General features: G+C 40.0%; 1 protein-coding gene across 12 annotated transcripts in view; it reads right to left on the bottom strand.

Annotated features, from left to right (window-relative positions):
* DLG1 (discs large MAGUK scaffold protein 1) overlaps positions 1 to 15,084 on the bottom strand; it is a 261,346-nt gene extending 246,262 nt beyond the window's left edge. For 5 of the 12 annotated variants that reach the window (XM_059391238.1, XM_059391237.1, XM_059391236.1 and 2 more), the window contains exons 1-3: positions 14,093 to 14,467; positions 13,570 to 13,619; positions 12,772 to 12,903 (exon numbers count right to left, since the gene is read on the bottom strand). In XM_059391238.1, the coding sequence (XP_059247221.1) occupies positions 12,772 to 12,903; positions 13,570 to 13,588 (151 nt within the window). In that variant the 5' untranslated portion in view covers positions 13,589 to 13,619; positions 14,093 to 14,467. Of the gene's footprint in view, positions 1 to 12,771; positions 12,904 to 13,569; positions 13,620 to 14,092; positions 14,470 to 14,939 lie in introns of those variants that run through there. The other 7 variants (XM_059391233.1, XM_059391232.1, XM_059391231.1 and 4 more) reach the window with 3 other exon arrangements.
* Between the last annotated feature and the right edge of the window lie 1,698 nt (positions 15,085 to 16,782).

Here is a 16,782-nt window from a genome sequence, read left to right on the forward strand (position 1 = left end):
AGTCTGAGCACCGAAAACATTAAGGTTGATAATACACTATCAATGATTAAAAGAAAAATGACACAGACACATACATAGATACATGGGGAAGGAGAGCTCTTACACTAAAATGCAGGTATTAAATGGAGAATGTAAAAGACTGCTACTGTTATGAAATGTCATTTTTTGATTGTCATTTTCAACATAGTAAAAACTGGTTCAGACAAGCATCATCAATGGATGCTAAGTCTAGAGGGAAATTTTGCTAAAGAGCAGAGCATGCCTATGGTATTAAAGTCTCTCCCACATATTGCTTACAAAATGCAAGGAAAAAAACACTAACTATAGAGAAATCAAGTACCTTAATTGGGTGATCAAAATTAACAATGCCAATAAAGAGCAGAAGACATCTGTACCTCTGAATGTACAGAACCCTAGAGAATACATAACCTGAATTTAGTCACAAGAAAGCATCAGACAAACCTAAAATTAGAAACAAAATGGTAATGTCATAAAAGACCAAAAAGGACTGTGGAAATGTGTCGAGACTACAGAGACATGACAAATAAATGAAATACCTGGTGTTAGACTGGTTACTGAAAAAAATAATTAGGAAAGAAAAAATATAGTGGAAAAAATCTGACCTTACACAGATGAAATAAACTAGAAAAATTATTTACAGATGCTTTTATAGCTCTGTTGATTACAAGGTTCCAAAGAGAATTCAACCAGATTCAACATAATCAAAGCACTACATCAGAGAAGTAGTAAGCAAAACTACTAGCAAATAAATAACAATCCAGGTTCAATCAAAATGACCAACTGAAAAGTTAATAAAATTTTCCTCCAATAAAGTTTTAGTCAAGAGAATGATCCATATAATGTCATAAACGTTTTCTTTTCTAAAACCTAGCCTGCAAAGTCACACACATGAACTTAGCAACAAAATATAATATGACAGGGGGCGCCTGGGTGGCTCAGTGGGTTGAGCCACTGCCTTCAGCTCAGGTCATGATCTCAGGGTCCTGGGATCGAGTCCCGTATCGGGCTCTCTGCTTAGTGGGGAGCCTGCTTCCTCCTCTCTCTGTCTCCCTCTATGCCTACTTGTGATCTCTCTCTGTCAAATAAATAGATATTTGAAAAAAATATATATATATAATATGACGGGAACCAATAATAAACAAACAAAAAATCCAATAAATTTTGACATTTTACTATTACAGCTAGAAATTCACAAACCTTGATTACTAAATACATTTTTCAAAATGTGTAAATTCCGTAATTATAAGCATCATTCCATCATAAATATTCTCCTTCAAAGTAAAAACTTCAAAAAAAAAAAACCACTGCTACTACAGATCAACATCTATCTTAAACACACTTGTTAGTGTTCTTTACCAATTAAAATATTCAACTTATGATAAAGAATATCCTAATAACTGAACATGAGGAGAGGCTCTGGATTCAGATTAGTTGAATTCAATTTCTGGCTCGACAGTTTAGTACCTGAGGGTTCTTGAACGAGATACATAATTTGTCAGTGCCTCAGTTTTCCAATCTATAAAAGAGTATAATCACCTTACAGGTGAATATAGACTTCATAGGATTATGATGACTAAATGAGACACTTGTATTACAAAGAGAAGTGCTTTTTAAATACACTTTTCAGGGGTGCCTGGGTGGCTCAGTGGGTTAAGCCTCTGCCTTTGGCTCAGATCATGATCCCAGGGTCCTGGGACCAAGCCCCGCATCAGGCTCTCTGCTCAGCAAAGCAAGGAGCTTGCTCCGCCTGCCTCTCTGCCTACTTGTGATTTCTCTGTGTTAAATAAATAAATAAAATCTTTTATAAATAAATAAATACACTTTTTACATACACTTGAAAAAGTCAAAATCTCACATCCATTAGGATGGTTATTATAAAAAAAAAACCCTGAAAATAACAAGTGTCGGCAAAAGTATGGAGACCCTTGTGCTCTGCTGGTGGGACCGTAAAATAATGCAACTGCTATGTGAGGCAGTAGGGCAGTTCCTCAAAAAATTAAATATATAAATACCACATGATCCTGCAATCTTGCACTTGAGTATCCCAAAAATTGAAAGAAGAGTTTCAAAGAGATATCTGCACACCCGTGGAAGCACTATTCACAACAGCTGAGAGGTTAAAACACTCCAAATGTCCATCAATGGATCAATGGATAACATTGATATGTATATGTATATGTATATGGTATATGTATATACCACATTTTGTTATGTGGTATATACATATAGTAAAATAAATCCAGTCTTAAACGGGAAGGAAATTCTGTCACATGCTACAACATGGAGTAACTTTGAGAACATTAAATGAATTAAGTTAGCCACTAAAAAGATAAGTACTGTATGATTTCCCCTTGCATGAGCTACTTACAGTAGTCAAAATCATGGAGACAGAAAGTACAAGAGTAGTTACCAGGTGCTGGGTGTACAACGAAAAGGGAAGTATTGTTTACTGGGTAGAGTTTTGCTTTTGCAAGAGGAGTAAGTTCTGAACTGTTTTTGGAACAATGTGGATATACTTAACACTATCAAACCACACATTTAAAAGTGGCTAAGATGATAAATGTTATTTTCTTTTTACAATTAAAAAAAAAGGAGACATACTTTTGAAACCCAGTATCTAACAAATTTAAATGTCCTTTACCATGTTTACAAGGCCTAGTCAAATTCAGTTAATAGAGTAGCAAAAAACGAATGAGCCAAATATCTCAGAAATGGTCACTGTTATTACATAATCCACCTCATCTTGAAAAATTTTAGAACTAAAATAAAAAATGTATTAAAGTAAGCTTGCTATTTATTGCAGACAAGCATGTTACTTATTGCAGACAAACTATACAAATCTCATGATTCAACTTACTCAAGTCTCTAAAGTCAGCCTGATCTTTAGCACAGGTTTTTCCTCCTGTGAGCAAGAAAAGCAGATAAATTCTCTGACCCCATAAGTAACTCCAGGGATCTAGACTAGTAAGAAATCTTTGAAGACTACCAAGTCGTCTCCGAGATTCCAGACAAACCTAAGTATCATAAATGACCTCAAACCAATATGGACTTGAACACCTGGGTTCTGACCTGTAATCAAACCATATCAAGTCTACTTTACTTACAAATTTTCAAATATAAGTACAGAAAATGAGAATACAAAATCAAATATATTAAGTTTTCAAATTGTTCTCACCTAAATCACGGAGTAAAATTAGGCAGACTTTACTTCCATTTATATAAAAATGATCACCACATACTTGGGGAACAAATTTTAAAGAAGTATATATAGCTCATGGATTTTTTTTTTTTTTAGATATAACTTTAAATATTCATCTCTAAAGAAGTAACTTGTCAGCTGAAACTCAAAACTAATAAAAACTGTTCTGCTTTCAATAATTTTTAAATCTTCAAGACATCTTTCAATGTCACTAACAAACATCAGAACTAGGACAATGATTGCCATGTTTCACTGAATTGACGATATCGATTCTCTGATGCACCATTATTTCATGTGCCACTAAGAATGTAAAATCACTTCCATAATACATCAGTCATAAAATGTATCCCAAATTCAAAGATATTAAAATAAATTAAAAATTGTCATCTCGAGAGGAGCCAAGATGGCGGAGAAGTAGCAAGCTGAGACTGCTTCAGCTAGCCGGAGATCAGCTAGATAGCTTATCTAAAGATTGCAAACACCTGAAAATCCATCGGCAGATCGAAGAGAAGAAGAACAGCAATTCTGGAAACAGAAAAACAACCACTTTCTGAAAGGTAGGACCGGCGGAGAAGTGAATCCAAAGCGACGGGAAGATAGACCCCGGGGGGAGGGGCCGGCTCCCGGCAAGCGGCGGAGCAACCGTGCACAAAATCAGGACTTTTAAAAGTCTGTTCCGCTGAGGGACATCGCTCCAGAGGCTAAACCGGGGCGAAGCCCACGCGGGGTCAGTGTGGCCTCAGGTCCCGCAGGGTCACAGAAGGATCGGGGGTGTCTGAGTGTCGCAGAGCTTGCGGGTATTGGAACGGGAAAGCCGGCTACAGAGACAGAGCCGACAGTAAGCTCGCAGCTCGGTGTTACCTTGAACCGGTCGCAGGCTCGGTGAGCTCGGAGCGCGGCCGGAGGTCAGGCAGACGGGAGTAACTGGGCGCGGTTCTCTGAGCGCGCACTGAGGAGTGCGGCCCTGGGCTCTCGGCTCCTCCGGGCCGGAGACCAGGAGGCCGCCATTTGTATTCCCGTCCTCCGGAACTCTACGGAAAGCGCTCAGGGAACAAAAGCTCCTGAAAGCAAACCCGAGCGGATTACTCACCCCGGCCCCGGGTAAGGGCGGTGTAATTCCGCCTGGAGCAAAGACACTTGAGAATCACTACAACAGGCCCCTCCCCCAGAAGATCAACAAGAAATCCAGCCGAGACCAAGTTCACCTACCAAGGAGTGCGGTTTCAATACCAAGGAGAGCAGCAGAATTCCAGAGGAGGAGAAAGCCAAGCACGGAACTCATGGCTTTTTTCCTGTGATTTTTTTTAGTCTTGCAGTTAATTTAATTTTTTCTTTTTCATTTTTTTTTTCTCGCCTTCGGGTAAAATTTTTTTTAACTGTTACCTTTTTCTTTTTTAACGATTTTTTACTAGTTTATCTAATATATATAAAAAAATAAATTGTTATTTTTTACATTTTTCTTAGGTATTTTCTTTTTTAAAAAATTCTTTTCTTTTCTTTTTTTTTTCTTTTCTTTTTGTTTTTTTTTTTCTTTCTTCCTTTTTGAACCTCTTTTTATCCCCTTTCTCCCCACTCACGATTTTGGATCTCTTCTAATTTGGTTAAAGCATATTTTCCTGGGGTTGTTGCCACCCTTTTAGTATTTTACTTACCCCTTCATTTACTTTTATCTGGACAAAATGACAAGACGTAAAAATTCAACACAAAAAAAAGAACAAGAGGCAGTACCGAAGGCTAGGGACCTAATCAATACAGACATCGGTAATATGTCAGATCTAGAGTTCAGAATGACAATTCTCAAGGTTCTAGCCGGGCTCGAAAAAGGCATGGAAGATATTAGAGAAACCCTCTCGAGAGATATAAAAGTCCTTTCTGGAGAAATAAAAGAACTAAAATCTAACCAAGGTGAAATCAAAAAAGCTATTAATGAGGTGCAATCAAAAATGGAGGCTCTTGGGACGCCTGGGTGGCTCAGTTGGTTGGACGACTGCCTTCGGCTCAGGTCATGATCCTGGAGTCCCGGGATCGAGTCCCGCATTGGACTCCCAGCTCCATGGGGAGTCTGCTTCTATCTCTGACCTTCTCCTCGTTCATGCTCTCTCTCACTGTCTCTCTCTCAAGTAAATAAATAAAATCTTTAAAAAAAAAAAAAAATAGAGGCTCTAACTGCTAGGATAAATGAGGCAGAAGAAAGAATTAGTGATATAGAAGACCAAATGACAGAGAATAAAGAAGCTGAGCAAAAGAGGGACAAACAGCTACTGGACCACGAGGGGAGAATTCGAGAGATAAGTGACACCATAAGACGAAACAACATTAGAATAATTGGGATTCCAGAAGAAGAAGAAAGTGAGAGGGGAGCAGAAGGTATACTGGAGAGAATTATTGGGGAGAATTTACCCAATATGGCAAAGGGAACGAGCATCAAAATTCAGGAGGTTCAGAGAACGCCCCTCAAAATCAATAAGAATAGGCCCACACCCCGTCACCTAATAGTAAAATTTACAAGTCTCAGTGACAAAGAGAAAATCCTGAAAGCAGCCCGGGAAAAGAAGTCTGTAACATACAATGGTAAAAATATTAGATTGGCAGCTGACTTATCCACAGAGACCTGGCAGGCCAGAAAGAGCTGGCATGATATTTTCAGAGCACTAAACGAAAAAAACATGCAGCCAAGAATACTATATCCAGCTAGGCTATCATTGAAAATAGAAGGAGAGATTAAAAGCTTCCAGGACAAACAACAACTGAAAGAATTTGCAAATACCAAACCAGCTCTACAGGAAATCTTGAAAGGGGTCCTCTAAGCAAAGAGAGAGCCTACAAGTGGTAGATCAGAAAGGAACAGAGACCATATACAGTAACAGTCACCTTACAGGCAATACAATAGCACTAAATTCATATCTCTCAATAGTTACCCTGAATGTGAATGGGCTAAATGCCCCTGTCAAAAGACACAGGGTATCAGAATGGATAAAAAAACAAAACCCATCTATATGTTGCCTCCAAGAAACACATTTTAAGCCCGAAGACACCTCCAGATTTAAAGTGAGGGGGTGGGAAAGAATTTACCATGCTAATGGACATCAGAAGAAAGCAGGAGTGGCAATCCTTATATCAGATCAATTAGATTTTAAGCCAAAGACTATGATAAGAGATGAGGAAGGACACTATATCATACTCAAAGGGTCTGTCCAACAAGAAGATTTAACAATTTTAAATATCTATGCCCCCAATGTGGGAGCAGCCAACTATATAAACCAATTAATAACAAAATCAAAGAAACACATCAACAATAATACAATAATAGTAGGGGACTTTAACACTCCCCTCACTGAAATGGACAGGTCATCCAAGCAAAAGATCAGCAAGGAAATAAAGGCCTTAAACGACACACTGGACCAGATGGACATCACAGATATATTCAGAATATTTCATCCCAAAGCAACAGAATACACATTCTTCTCTAGTGCACATGGAACATTCTCCAGAATAGATCACATCCTCGGTCCTAAATCAGGACTCAACCGGTATCAAAAGATTGGGATCATTCCCTGCATATTTTCAGACCACAATGCTCTAAAGCTAGAACTCAACCACAAAAGGAAGTTTGGAAAGAACCCAAATACATGGAGACTAAACAGTATCCTTCTAAAGAATGAATGGGTCAACCGGGAAATTAAAGAAGAATTGAAAAAAATCATGGAAACAAATGATAATGAAAATACAACGGTTCAAAATCTGTGGGACACAACAAAGGCAGTCCTGAGAGGAAAATATATAGCGGTACAAGCCTTTCTCAAGAAACAAGAAAGGTCTCAGGTACACAACCTAACCCTACACCTAAAGGAGCTGGAGAAAGAACAAGAAAGAAACCCTAAGCCCAGCAGGAGAAGAGAAATCATAAAGATCAGAGCAGAAATCAATGAAATAGAAACCAAAAAAACAATAGAACAAATCAACGAAACTAGGAGCTGGTTCTTTGAAAGAATTAATAAAATTGATAAACCCCTGGCCCGACTTATCAAAAAGAAAAGAGAAAGGACCCAAATAAATAAAATCATGAATGAAAGAGGAGAGATCACAACTAACACCAAAGAAATACAAACTATTATAAGAACATACTATGAGCAACTCTACGGCAATAAATTTGACAATCTGGAAGAAATGGATGCATTCCTAGAAACATATAAACTACCACAACTGAACCAGGAAGAAATAGAAAGCCTGAACAGACCCATAACCAGTAAGGAGATTGAAACAGTCATTAAAAATCTCCAAACAAACAAAAGCCCAGGGCCAGACGGCTTCCCGGGGGAATTCTACCAAACATTTAAAGAAGAACTAATTCCTATTCTCCTGAAACTGTTCCAAAAAATAGAAATGGAAGGAAAACTTCCAAACTCATTTTATGAGGCCAGCATCACCTTGATCCCAAAACCAGACAAGGATCCCACCAAAAAAGAGAGCTATAGACCGATATCCTTGATGAACACAGATGCGAAAATACTCAACAAAATACTAGCCAATAGGATTCAACAGTACATTAAAAAGATTATTCACCACGACCAAGTGGGATTTATTCCAGGGCTGCAAGGTTGGTTCAACATCCGCAAATCAGTCAATGTGATACAACACATCAATAAAAGAAAGAACAAGAACCATATGATACTCTCAATAGATGCTGAAAAAGCATTTGACAAAGTACAGCATCCCTTCCTGATCAAAACTCTTCAAAGTGTAGGGATAGAGGGCACATACCTCAATATCATCAAAGCCATCTATGAAAAACCCACCGCAAATATCATTCTCAATGGAGAAAAACTGAAAGCTTTTCTGCTAAGGTCAGGAACACGGCAGGGATGTCCATTATCACCACTGCTATTCAACATCATACTAGAGGTCCTAGCCTCAGCAATCAGACAACAAAAGGAAATTAAAGGCATCCAAATCGGCAAAGAAGAAGTCAAATTATCACTCTTCGCAGATGATATGATACTATATGTGGAAAACCCAAAAGACTCCACTCCAAAACTGCTAGAATTTATACAGGAATTCAGTAAAGTGTCAGGATATAAAATCAATGCACAGAAATCAGTTGCATTTCTCTACACCAACAGCAAGACAGAAGAAAGAGATATTAAGGAGTCAATCCCATTTACAATTGCATCCAAAACCATAAGATACCTAGGAATAAACCTAACCAAAGAGACACAGAATCTATACTCAGAAAACTATAAAGTACTCATGAAAGAAATTGAGGAAGACACAAAGAAATGGAAAAATGTTCCATGCTCCTGGATTGGAAGAATAAATATTGTGAAAATGTCTATGCTACCTAAAGCAATCTACACATTTAATGCAATTCCTATCAAAGTACCATCCATCTTTTTCAAAGAAATGGAACAAATAATGCTAACATTTATATGGAACCAGAAAAGACCTAGAATAGCCAAAGGGATATTGAAAAAGAAAGCCAACGTTGGTGGCATCACAATTCCGGACTTCAGGCTCTATTACAAAGCTGTCATCATCAAGACAGCATGGTACTGGCACAAAAACAGACACATAGATCAATGGAACAGAATAGAGAGCCCAGAAATAGACCCTCAAATCTATGGTCAACTAATCTTCGACAAAGCAGGAAAGAATGTCCAATGGAAAAAAGACAGCCTTTTCAATAAATGGTGCTGGGAAAATTGGACAGCCACATGCAGAAAAATGAAATTGGACCATTTCCTTACACCACACACAAAAATAGACTCAAAATGGATGAAGGACCTCAATGTACGAAAGGAATCCATCAAAATCCTTGAGGAGAACACGGGCAGCAACCTCTTCGACCTCTGCCGCAGCAACATCTTCCTAGGAACCACGCAAAAGGCAAGGGAAGCAAGGGAAAAAATGAACTACTGGGATTTCATCAAGATCAAAAGCTTTTGCACAGCAAAGGAAACAGTTAACAAAATCAAAAGACAACTGACAGAATGGGAGAAGATATTTGCAAACGACATATCAGATAAAGGACTAGTGTCCAGAATCTATAAAGAACTTAGCAAACTCAACACCCAAAGAACAAATAATCCAATCAAGAAATGGGCAGAAGACATGAACAGACATTTCTGCAAAGAAGACATCCAGATGGCCAACAGACACATGAAAAAGTGCTCCATATCACTCGGCATCAGGGAAATACAAATCAAAACCACAATGCGATATCACCTCACACCAGTCAGAATGGCTAAAATCAACAAGTCAGGAAATGACAGATGCTGGCGAGGATGCGGAGAAAGGGGAACCCTCCTACACTGTTGGTGGGAATGCAAGCTGGTGCAGCCACTCTGGAAAACAGCATGGAGGTTCCTCAAAATGTTGAAAATAGAACTGCCCTATGACCCAGCAATTGCACTATTGGGTATTTACCCTAAAGATACAAACGTAGTGATCCAAAGGGGCACGTGCACCCGAATGTTTATAGCAGCAATGTCCACAATAGCCAAACTATGGAAAGAACCTCAATGTCCATCAACAGATGAATGGATCAAGAAGATGTGGTATATATACACAATGGAATACTATGCAGCCATCAAAAGAAATGAAATCTTGCCATTTGCGACAACATGGATGGAACTAGAGCGTATCATGCTTAGCAAAATAAGTCAGGCGGAGAAAGACAACTATCATATGATCTCCCTGATATGAGGAAGTGGTGTTGCAACATGGGGGCTTAAGTGGGTACGAGAAGAATAAATGAAAGAACATGGGATTGGGAGGGAGACAAACCATAAGTGACTCTTAATCTCACAAAACAAACTGAGGGTTGATGGGGGGAGGGGGGTTGGGAGAAGGGGGTGGTATTATGGACATTGGGGAGGGTATGTGCTTTGGTGAGTGCTGTGAAGTGTGTAAACCTGGTGATTCACAGACCTGTACCCCTGGGGATAAAAATATATGTTTATAAAAAATAAAAAATTATATTTAAAAAAATAAATAAATAAAATACCAATTGCATTGCAAAAAAAAAAAAATTGTTATCTCAGAACAGACATAATGCAATATATACATGCCTAGTCCTCTGAACAACCCCCAGGTAACCAGAACAGACCTAATCTAATTAACACATTTCAAATACGGAGGAAAGGAAAAAATAAATCAACATTTCTATAACACCAAAATCCCAGAGCCCTACACAAACTTCTTTTAAAAAATGAAAACAGTACAAACTACCAGCTCAAACAATCAATAAACAATTACGCAGACACCAAATCCAAAGAAGTAACTACATAATTCACTACAGCCTAAGAAAATGATTTCCAAACTCAGGCAGTCAAAAACCTAAGCACCAAATGACTTTCAAACAATTCAGATGGTCAAGACCCATGTCTCCTTAAATCTAGTGGTCCGCTGATAATAGCTCAGAAAAGAGAGTGCCACCTACTAAAGGAAGAAACAGTTAATCCAGGATTTTCCAGCACATACTATGAACACAACAGACTCTAGTTTAGCCTAGGAAGAGGTACAGGTTTAAAGTATACTAATATGCTGTTTCAAGAACAACGGTACAGGTGCAAACCAAAAAGAAAATCTTACTAACCTAAAAATTTTCCAAAAACTGACAAAAGTTAATAAATACCAAAGAATGCATTTAATAATTTAGTAAACAATTAATTCAATTACAGTATGGAAACACATAAAAATCTCTACTAAAATTACCCATTTCAAAATTCCTAAACTCTATTACTTTTCTTACACCAAAATTTGTTATCATATCCTATAAAACATTAAAATATATGTAAATCTAAATATCAAGGTAAACTGACAACCAATGAAATTATACAGTACTAAGAAGATTGACAAACTTATTAAAAGACTAATTCTCTTAGAATTCAATTATGTATAAGAACAGATAAACCGTCAAAAGGGGCAAGGCAGAATATATTTTAAAAATCCCTCCAAACATACCCTCCAAATCTACCTCCAATCTACAGAGAAATCTAAGAAGTGTAGATTATGTTTACTTTACTGACCATTTAATTTTAAGCTGCAGACTTCACACAGAGAAGGACTACACCCATCTACATCTATAGGTAAACAAGGACATACAAGTCATACTATTTTTTTTTTCTAAACAGTGACTCTACTAAATAAAACATTCTTAGGTTTGATGTTGACTTAGAAAACCAAATAACTAAAAATACTTCCCTTCCTTTTTGGCTACTTTTTTCAGAGGAATCCAATTTGATCATCCATTTGTACCTTAAACATCAGAGGTTAGAAATTCAAATGTAAAAAATGTCCATCAGTTTAAAAAAAAAACCAGAATGTTGATAATTTTTGAAGATGGGTTACAGTTAATTACATTGTTAATTAGATAGAGCTGTTAATTATACTGTTCTCTATTCTTGCGTAGGTTTTTTCAAGTCTATAATAATACTAAGATTTAAAAATTATTCAGGTGTACTGAGTGGTCTTCCTTAAAATCTTTAATTTAAAAAAAATTTAGTAGAGAGTATCAATTTAGCATTAAGTTTTTTGACAGAATACACTAACTTGTGTAGTCCACAAACACATCAAAAGTTACTCTATTAATAAACTGATGTTAGGTCATATCCACTTGGAAGTTACTAAGAAAATAAATGCAATGCAATGAAGTTCATGTCCTATTTATACAGTCAATGATTAATTAAAAATTTTTATTCTTAGAATTGGAGGGGACAAATTTTCTAGTTCAGTGGTCTACACATTTTCTAGATACCTAGAGGAGAGTCCAGAGACAAATCATCTTGTTTGATAAATCAGGAATTGTGCACAAAATAAGAGATTTTGTTTTAAAAAAGAATCTCGCTGCATTAAAATCAGGTTGGAGGAAGGGCTAAAAATCATTGTTCTATTACATTCACATTCTACAGCAAATATAGTGACCTAAAAAAGGTTAAATGACATATATTACCATTCAATTAGTGGCAGCGTGAGGAAGAGAATTTAGGACTCACTTGCCCAGTTCTACTTTAAAACAATGCACCACCTTAAATTTAAGTTAGTTATGAATAACATTGTTTCTATTTTCTTGGCTACAAAATAATATTAGACAAAATCATCTCTAAGATAATTTTCAGGTCTAAAATTCTGACTCCATGCATGCTAAGTTTAAACAGAAGTCTACACTAGGGCATGTATGTCCTTAAACAGAGCAGAACTCTTCAAACATTTTCAGGGACTTCAGAGAAATAGAAGTAAAATATAGAAACAAGTTAAAAGTTATTTGCTCTTTATTTTTTGGATCCTGAAACATTTCTGCAACTTCTCCACCTTTTAATAGTTAATGCTGAGAATATAAAACATGTCACCAAAGACCACTGAAATAATCATACTGAAAGTTTTTTGGTTATTAGATACTTTTGTAAACACACATGTCACTGAATGTTCAAGTTACTGAATGTCTTATAGAGAACCAAGTACATCACTCTCTGTTAAGTTTAAAATAAATGAATTCAGAGGTGCATTAAGTCTAGCTAACACATAATGGTCACAAATAATGTTTTAATTCCCACCTATTAAAGCCTGAAAGAGGTTGCTCTGAAATATGTTAATAACCCGTTCTATGGAACTTCTGAGCTGTCTGTCTTCAGTTTGGCTTAGTTTTGAACGATATTCTTCCAAAAGGTGCAATGCTCTCTGGGTGTCTAAGAAGAAAAGAAGAGTCTGATTAAAATTACACATTCCTTACACAGCAAATAATTCTGCAAGACATCTAAACACTTCTCCAAATCCTCTACCTCAACCAATGCTACTACGTTCACAAACATATTTATTCCCTAGAATAATCAAAATTTTTAAAAAAAATATGTCACAGAAAAAGGAGGAAGACAAGCAGTTGCTAATAAATGTTCACTAGTAGTCTACCACAATAAAAGACTGTTTGATCAAGATATTAGTTAACATAGCTTCAACTGATCTGATATGCAAAGCGGATTACCCACAATTTGTCATTATAATATAAATCTTAAATGTTTCAAAATACTAGCTCTTAGCCAGGATCCTACAATTGCTCACAGAGTGTTTAGGAAGAATAACAAAGTAAAATATTAAAACACCAATTCAAAGTTTTTAAAAAGACATTTCAGTGGAGTGAAAATTAACTGCCTCTGGAGTCACTAGAGAGATTCAAAAAAGAAAGTTTGAAAAACATTTAGATGTTTCCCTCTTCTGAAAGATATGATGAAGCTTAGATTCCCTAAGTAGTAAGGCTAACAAGATGCTGTCTCATGAGAGTTAAATACTTTCAAAACCAGCAATCACAAAACACACACAGGAAACACACACAGGAGAGTTCCGAAATAAATTCTCACCTTGCTTCCGGACTGGCATTTTTCTCCAGTATCAGGAAGAGGGCACACACCTTTAAAAACAGAAAAGAAACAACTAAAGCAAAGAACAGAATCGTGGTTAAACTAGCACTTCCCCCTAAATCTCACATCGAAAAACTCCCAGCCCTATTTGAAAAGGCCACACCTGGAGAAGTTTTCCCAAACGAAAGAAAGAGCCTCAAAACCCAGCAGTGTCAGTCAATCTAGAAAGCTTTTACCTAAGGGTGGGTACCCCTACAAATTAAGAGCAGACAGAGAAGCCTGCTTCCAAATTCTCCTCGAAAGCTGTTCCCTCTCCAAAGGGTACTAAAAATGCCTAGACGTGGGGCCACCGCTCCCCTGGCGTAACTATGCATATTTCCCACCTGCTACGGGGGGCGGGGGGGGGGCGGTGCAGAAGCGCTCCGACCCTTGGCCCCTAAGCCCGTAACGACCGTACAGCGCAGAGACAGGACTAGCTAGGCAGATCACCCCACCCCCCCTTGGGCCCCCTCCTCTAGCTTGCCTTTCTCTTTGCTCGCTTCCTCCAGGCTACTCCAGCGGGGGTCGGACAGGGCTGCGGCCACTCTCCGCGACGCCCTCACGCCCCACATGCACACCTCCGCGGGCCCCCACACCTGCGGCGCCACCACAAAGTTCCACCAAGCGGCGAGCGCTCCAAGCTGGGGTGCGCTCCGGCCCGAGTCGGGGCGGCTCCCCCGCCCTGCCCCGCTCCACGTCCCCCCGCCCCGCCCGGGGCTCGAGGAGCTGAACTGAGGGGGGGTGAGGGAACGGGGGAGGAGCTCCCCTTGGCGGCCGCACCCCCGCCGCCTCTTCCTCCTCCTCCTCCTCTGCCGCGGCCGCCTAACTCGCCGCGGTCGGCTAGCCCGCTCGCCTTTTCCCCTCCTAGCCGCCCCACCCCCGGAACCTCGCCTCCTTCCGCGCCCCCAACCGCTCTCCCCCCAAACTTTCCGCCAAGATGGCGGCCCCGGAGCTGGACTGCCGCGCCCCCACGTGACCGCTTTCCCGGCGCTCTCAGCCAATGGGAAGTGAGGAGGCGGCTGGCGCCGAGCCCCGGGCTCTCTGGGCTGCTACCTTTGGGTTGGAAGGGGGAGGAGGGCCTGAAGGGGGCTGGGAAACGGGAAAGGGGACCCGGGGACCATCCCAAGTGAACCTCCTCTCTTAAAGGGGCGGCCATCGAAGTGGCTCTGAGGACAAAGGAGTTGACACACAGATTCTACAGGTGGTCCGTGGTGGCCCTGGAAGAGCCCGCCTTTACCTCGCCCTAGCCCACCGGTGTGTCCCGCGCTTCAGAGCGAGTAGAGCGCCAGGCCCGGAAGGGTCCGGGTGTCTGAAGAGAGACGTGACCTCACCTATACCAGATCCAAGACATTCCGAGACACCCTTTAACCTCACTAAACACGTGCTGTTTCCAACTCCGAAGCTGGAGAGAGTGCCTGGCGCCCCCGGGGGTGGATCCCCAACCGGGAAAATCGGTCTTGGGAAGTAGTCCGACTGCACCACCTACGTTAGGGGCGGGGGCGGCGGCTGGGGCCTGGAACGGGGGAAGGGGGAGGAGTTTGGGCGGGGGTTGGGGATGTAATCTCTGCACTTAACATTTTGTACTAATTTTTTTTTATTATTAGACTTTCAGTAAAAGTCTGGGGGGGGGGCGGTGAATAAAGAAAGGCTCGTAAAATAGATTAAGAGTTTGAGGGGTTTACCAGAGGATTTTTAAGTCTAAGTGTGAATGTATTTAAAGGGTGGAAAGAGAACATTTGCTCCTTCTTTCACTCGCACATTCATTCACACCCCCTTGCCTGAGCCCCTCCGCGCAGCCATCAGTCTCAGGTATTACCCAAGCTCTGGCGGCCCTTTTAAGAGCTCACCTGTAGCTACCTCCTACGGAACCGAGCCGCTTTTGGCACGCGCCGCGGGTTTTAGTTTAGACTGCAAGGCAGAGAGGGACTTCGGGTCGGCCAGAACCCGGCTCTGGATCTGAGACACCCAGGTGGTAGAAGGAGAAATGGCGAAAAGCTCTCAGAGTCACTGTTCAGGTCTTCGAGCGTTGTCTGGATAACAGGGACCTCCCTCCTCTGAGGTCACTCAGAGTTAGTGGCAAAACTGGAAAGGAGAAGATCCCGAGGCCATATGCTTGGGCTAATAAAGGGAAGCCCTGAAAACCTACTGTAACAGTAGCAGTTACTCAGAGGTGTGCTGACCACCAGGGTTCACCTTCGGATCACACCTTGGAATTCTAACTTGAGAGAACGCAACAATGACTTTAGAGCTCATCTAAACCCAATCTCTCAGTTTAAGATAAAGAAACTGAGGTTCAAAAAGGGGAAGCAACTTGCCCAAGGGCATATAGGCTACTCAGTGACAGCAGCCCAGAATTGGTTCTCCTGTCTCCAATACAGGAGATAGGGTTCTTTCCACTGTGGTTCTGGACAACTTGACACGGGTATGTTGGTATCTTAGCAACAGATGCCTATGCTCCCCTAGGTCAAGCACCTTGGGAGCTTGAGCAACCGTTTAAAGCAACATTCCACGGAAGAAATGGGATGAAAAAGTGAAAGGAAGCTCCTAAAAGCAAGGAGCTTAAACGGAGAGATTTTTAAAATAGTGAACTAGGGATGTCTGTAATAGTGAAAATGACTAATGGTATGCATGCTATTATTATCAAGACTTCATTGATGAACAGTGAATGGAATAGTTTCAGTTAAGGAAGCATTCTAAGAATGGAATCTCTTCAGAATTCAGGAGGAAGGAGGTATTTTGCCCTCATCCTTAATATCATTCATTATTCATATATGTTCACTTGCTAAGCAATGAGGATAGAAACAGTTAAGATCCAAGCCCTGCTCTCAAGGAGCCACAGCCTATTAATGAGGGGATAAAGACCAGTGCAGCTTTTCTTGAGGGCCACTGCAAAGTCAAAAGCAAAATTTGTATGAGTTCTCAATGTCATCTTGTTTTCCACTAAAGACAAAGGGGAGGGAGAGGAAAAAGAGAATAACAAGAGGGCATGAAGCCCTTCCATCTTGTCATCCTCTAGCTCTGTTGGTTGTCAGCAGTGTCCAAAAGCAGAAATGAAACTAGTACTTCTTTCATCCTTAGGAGCCAGGACAAGGCCAGGCCTAGAATGAGAGGTCTTTATTCCTTATTTCTCCTTTCTAGTCACCTGTATTAGTTATCTATAACTGCATAACAAAT

This window comes from Mustela nigripes, chromosome 2, assembly GCF_022355385.1.
Source record: "Mustela nigripes isolate SB6536 chromosome 2, MUSNIG.SB6536, whole genome shotgun sequence".
Taxonomy (NCBI): domain Eukaryota; kingdom Metazoa; phylum Chordata; class Mammalia; order Carnivora; family Mustelidae; genus Mustela; species Mustela nigripes.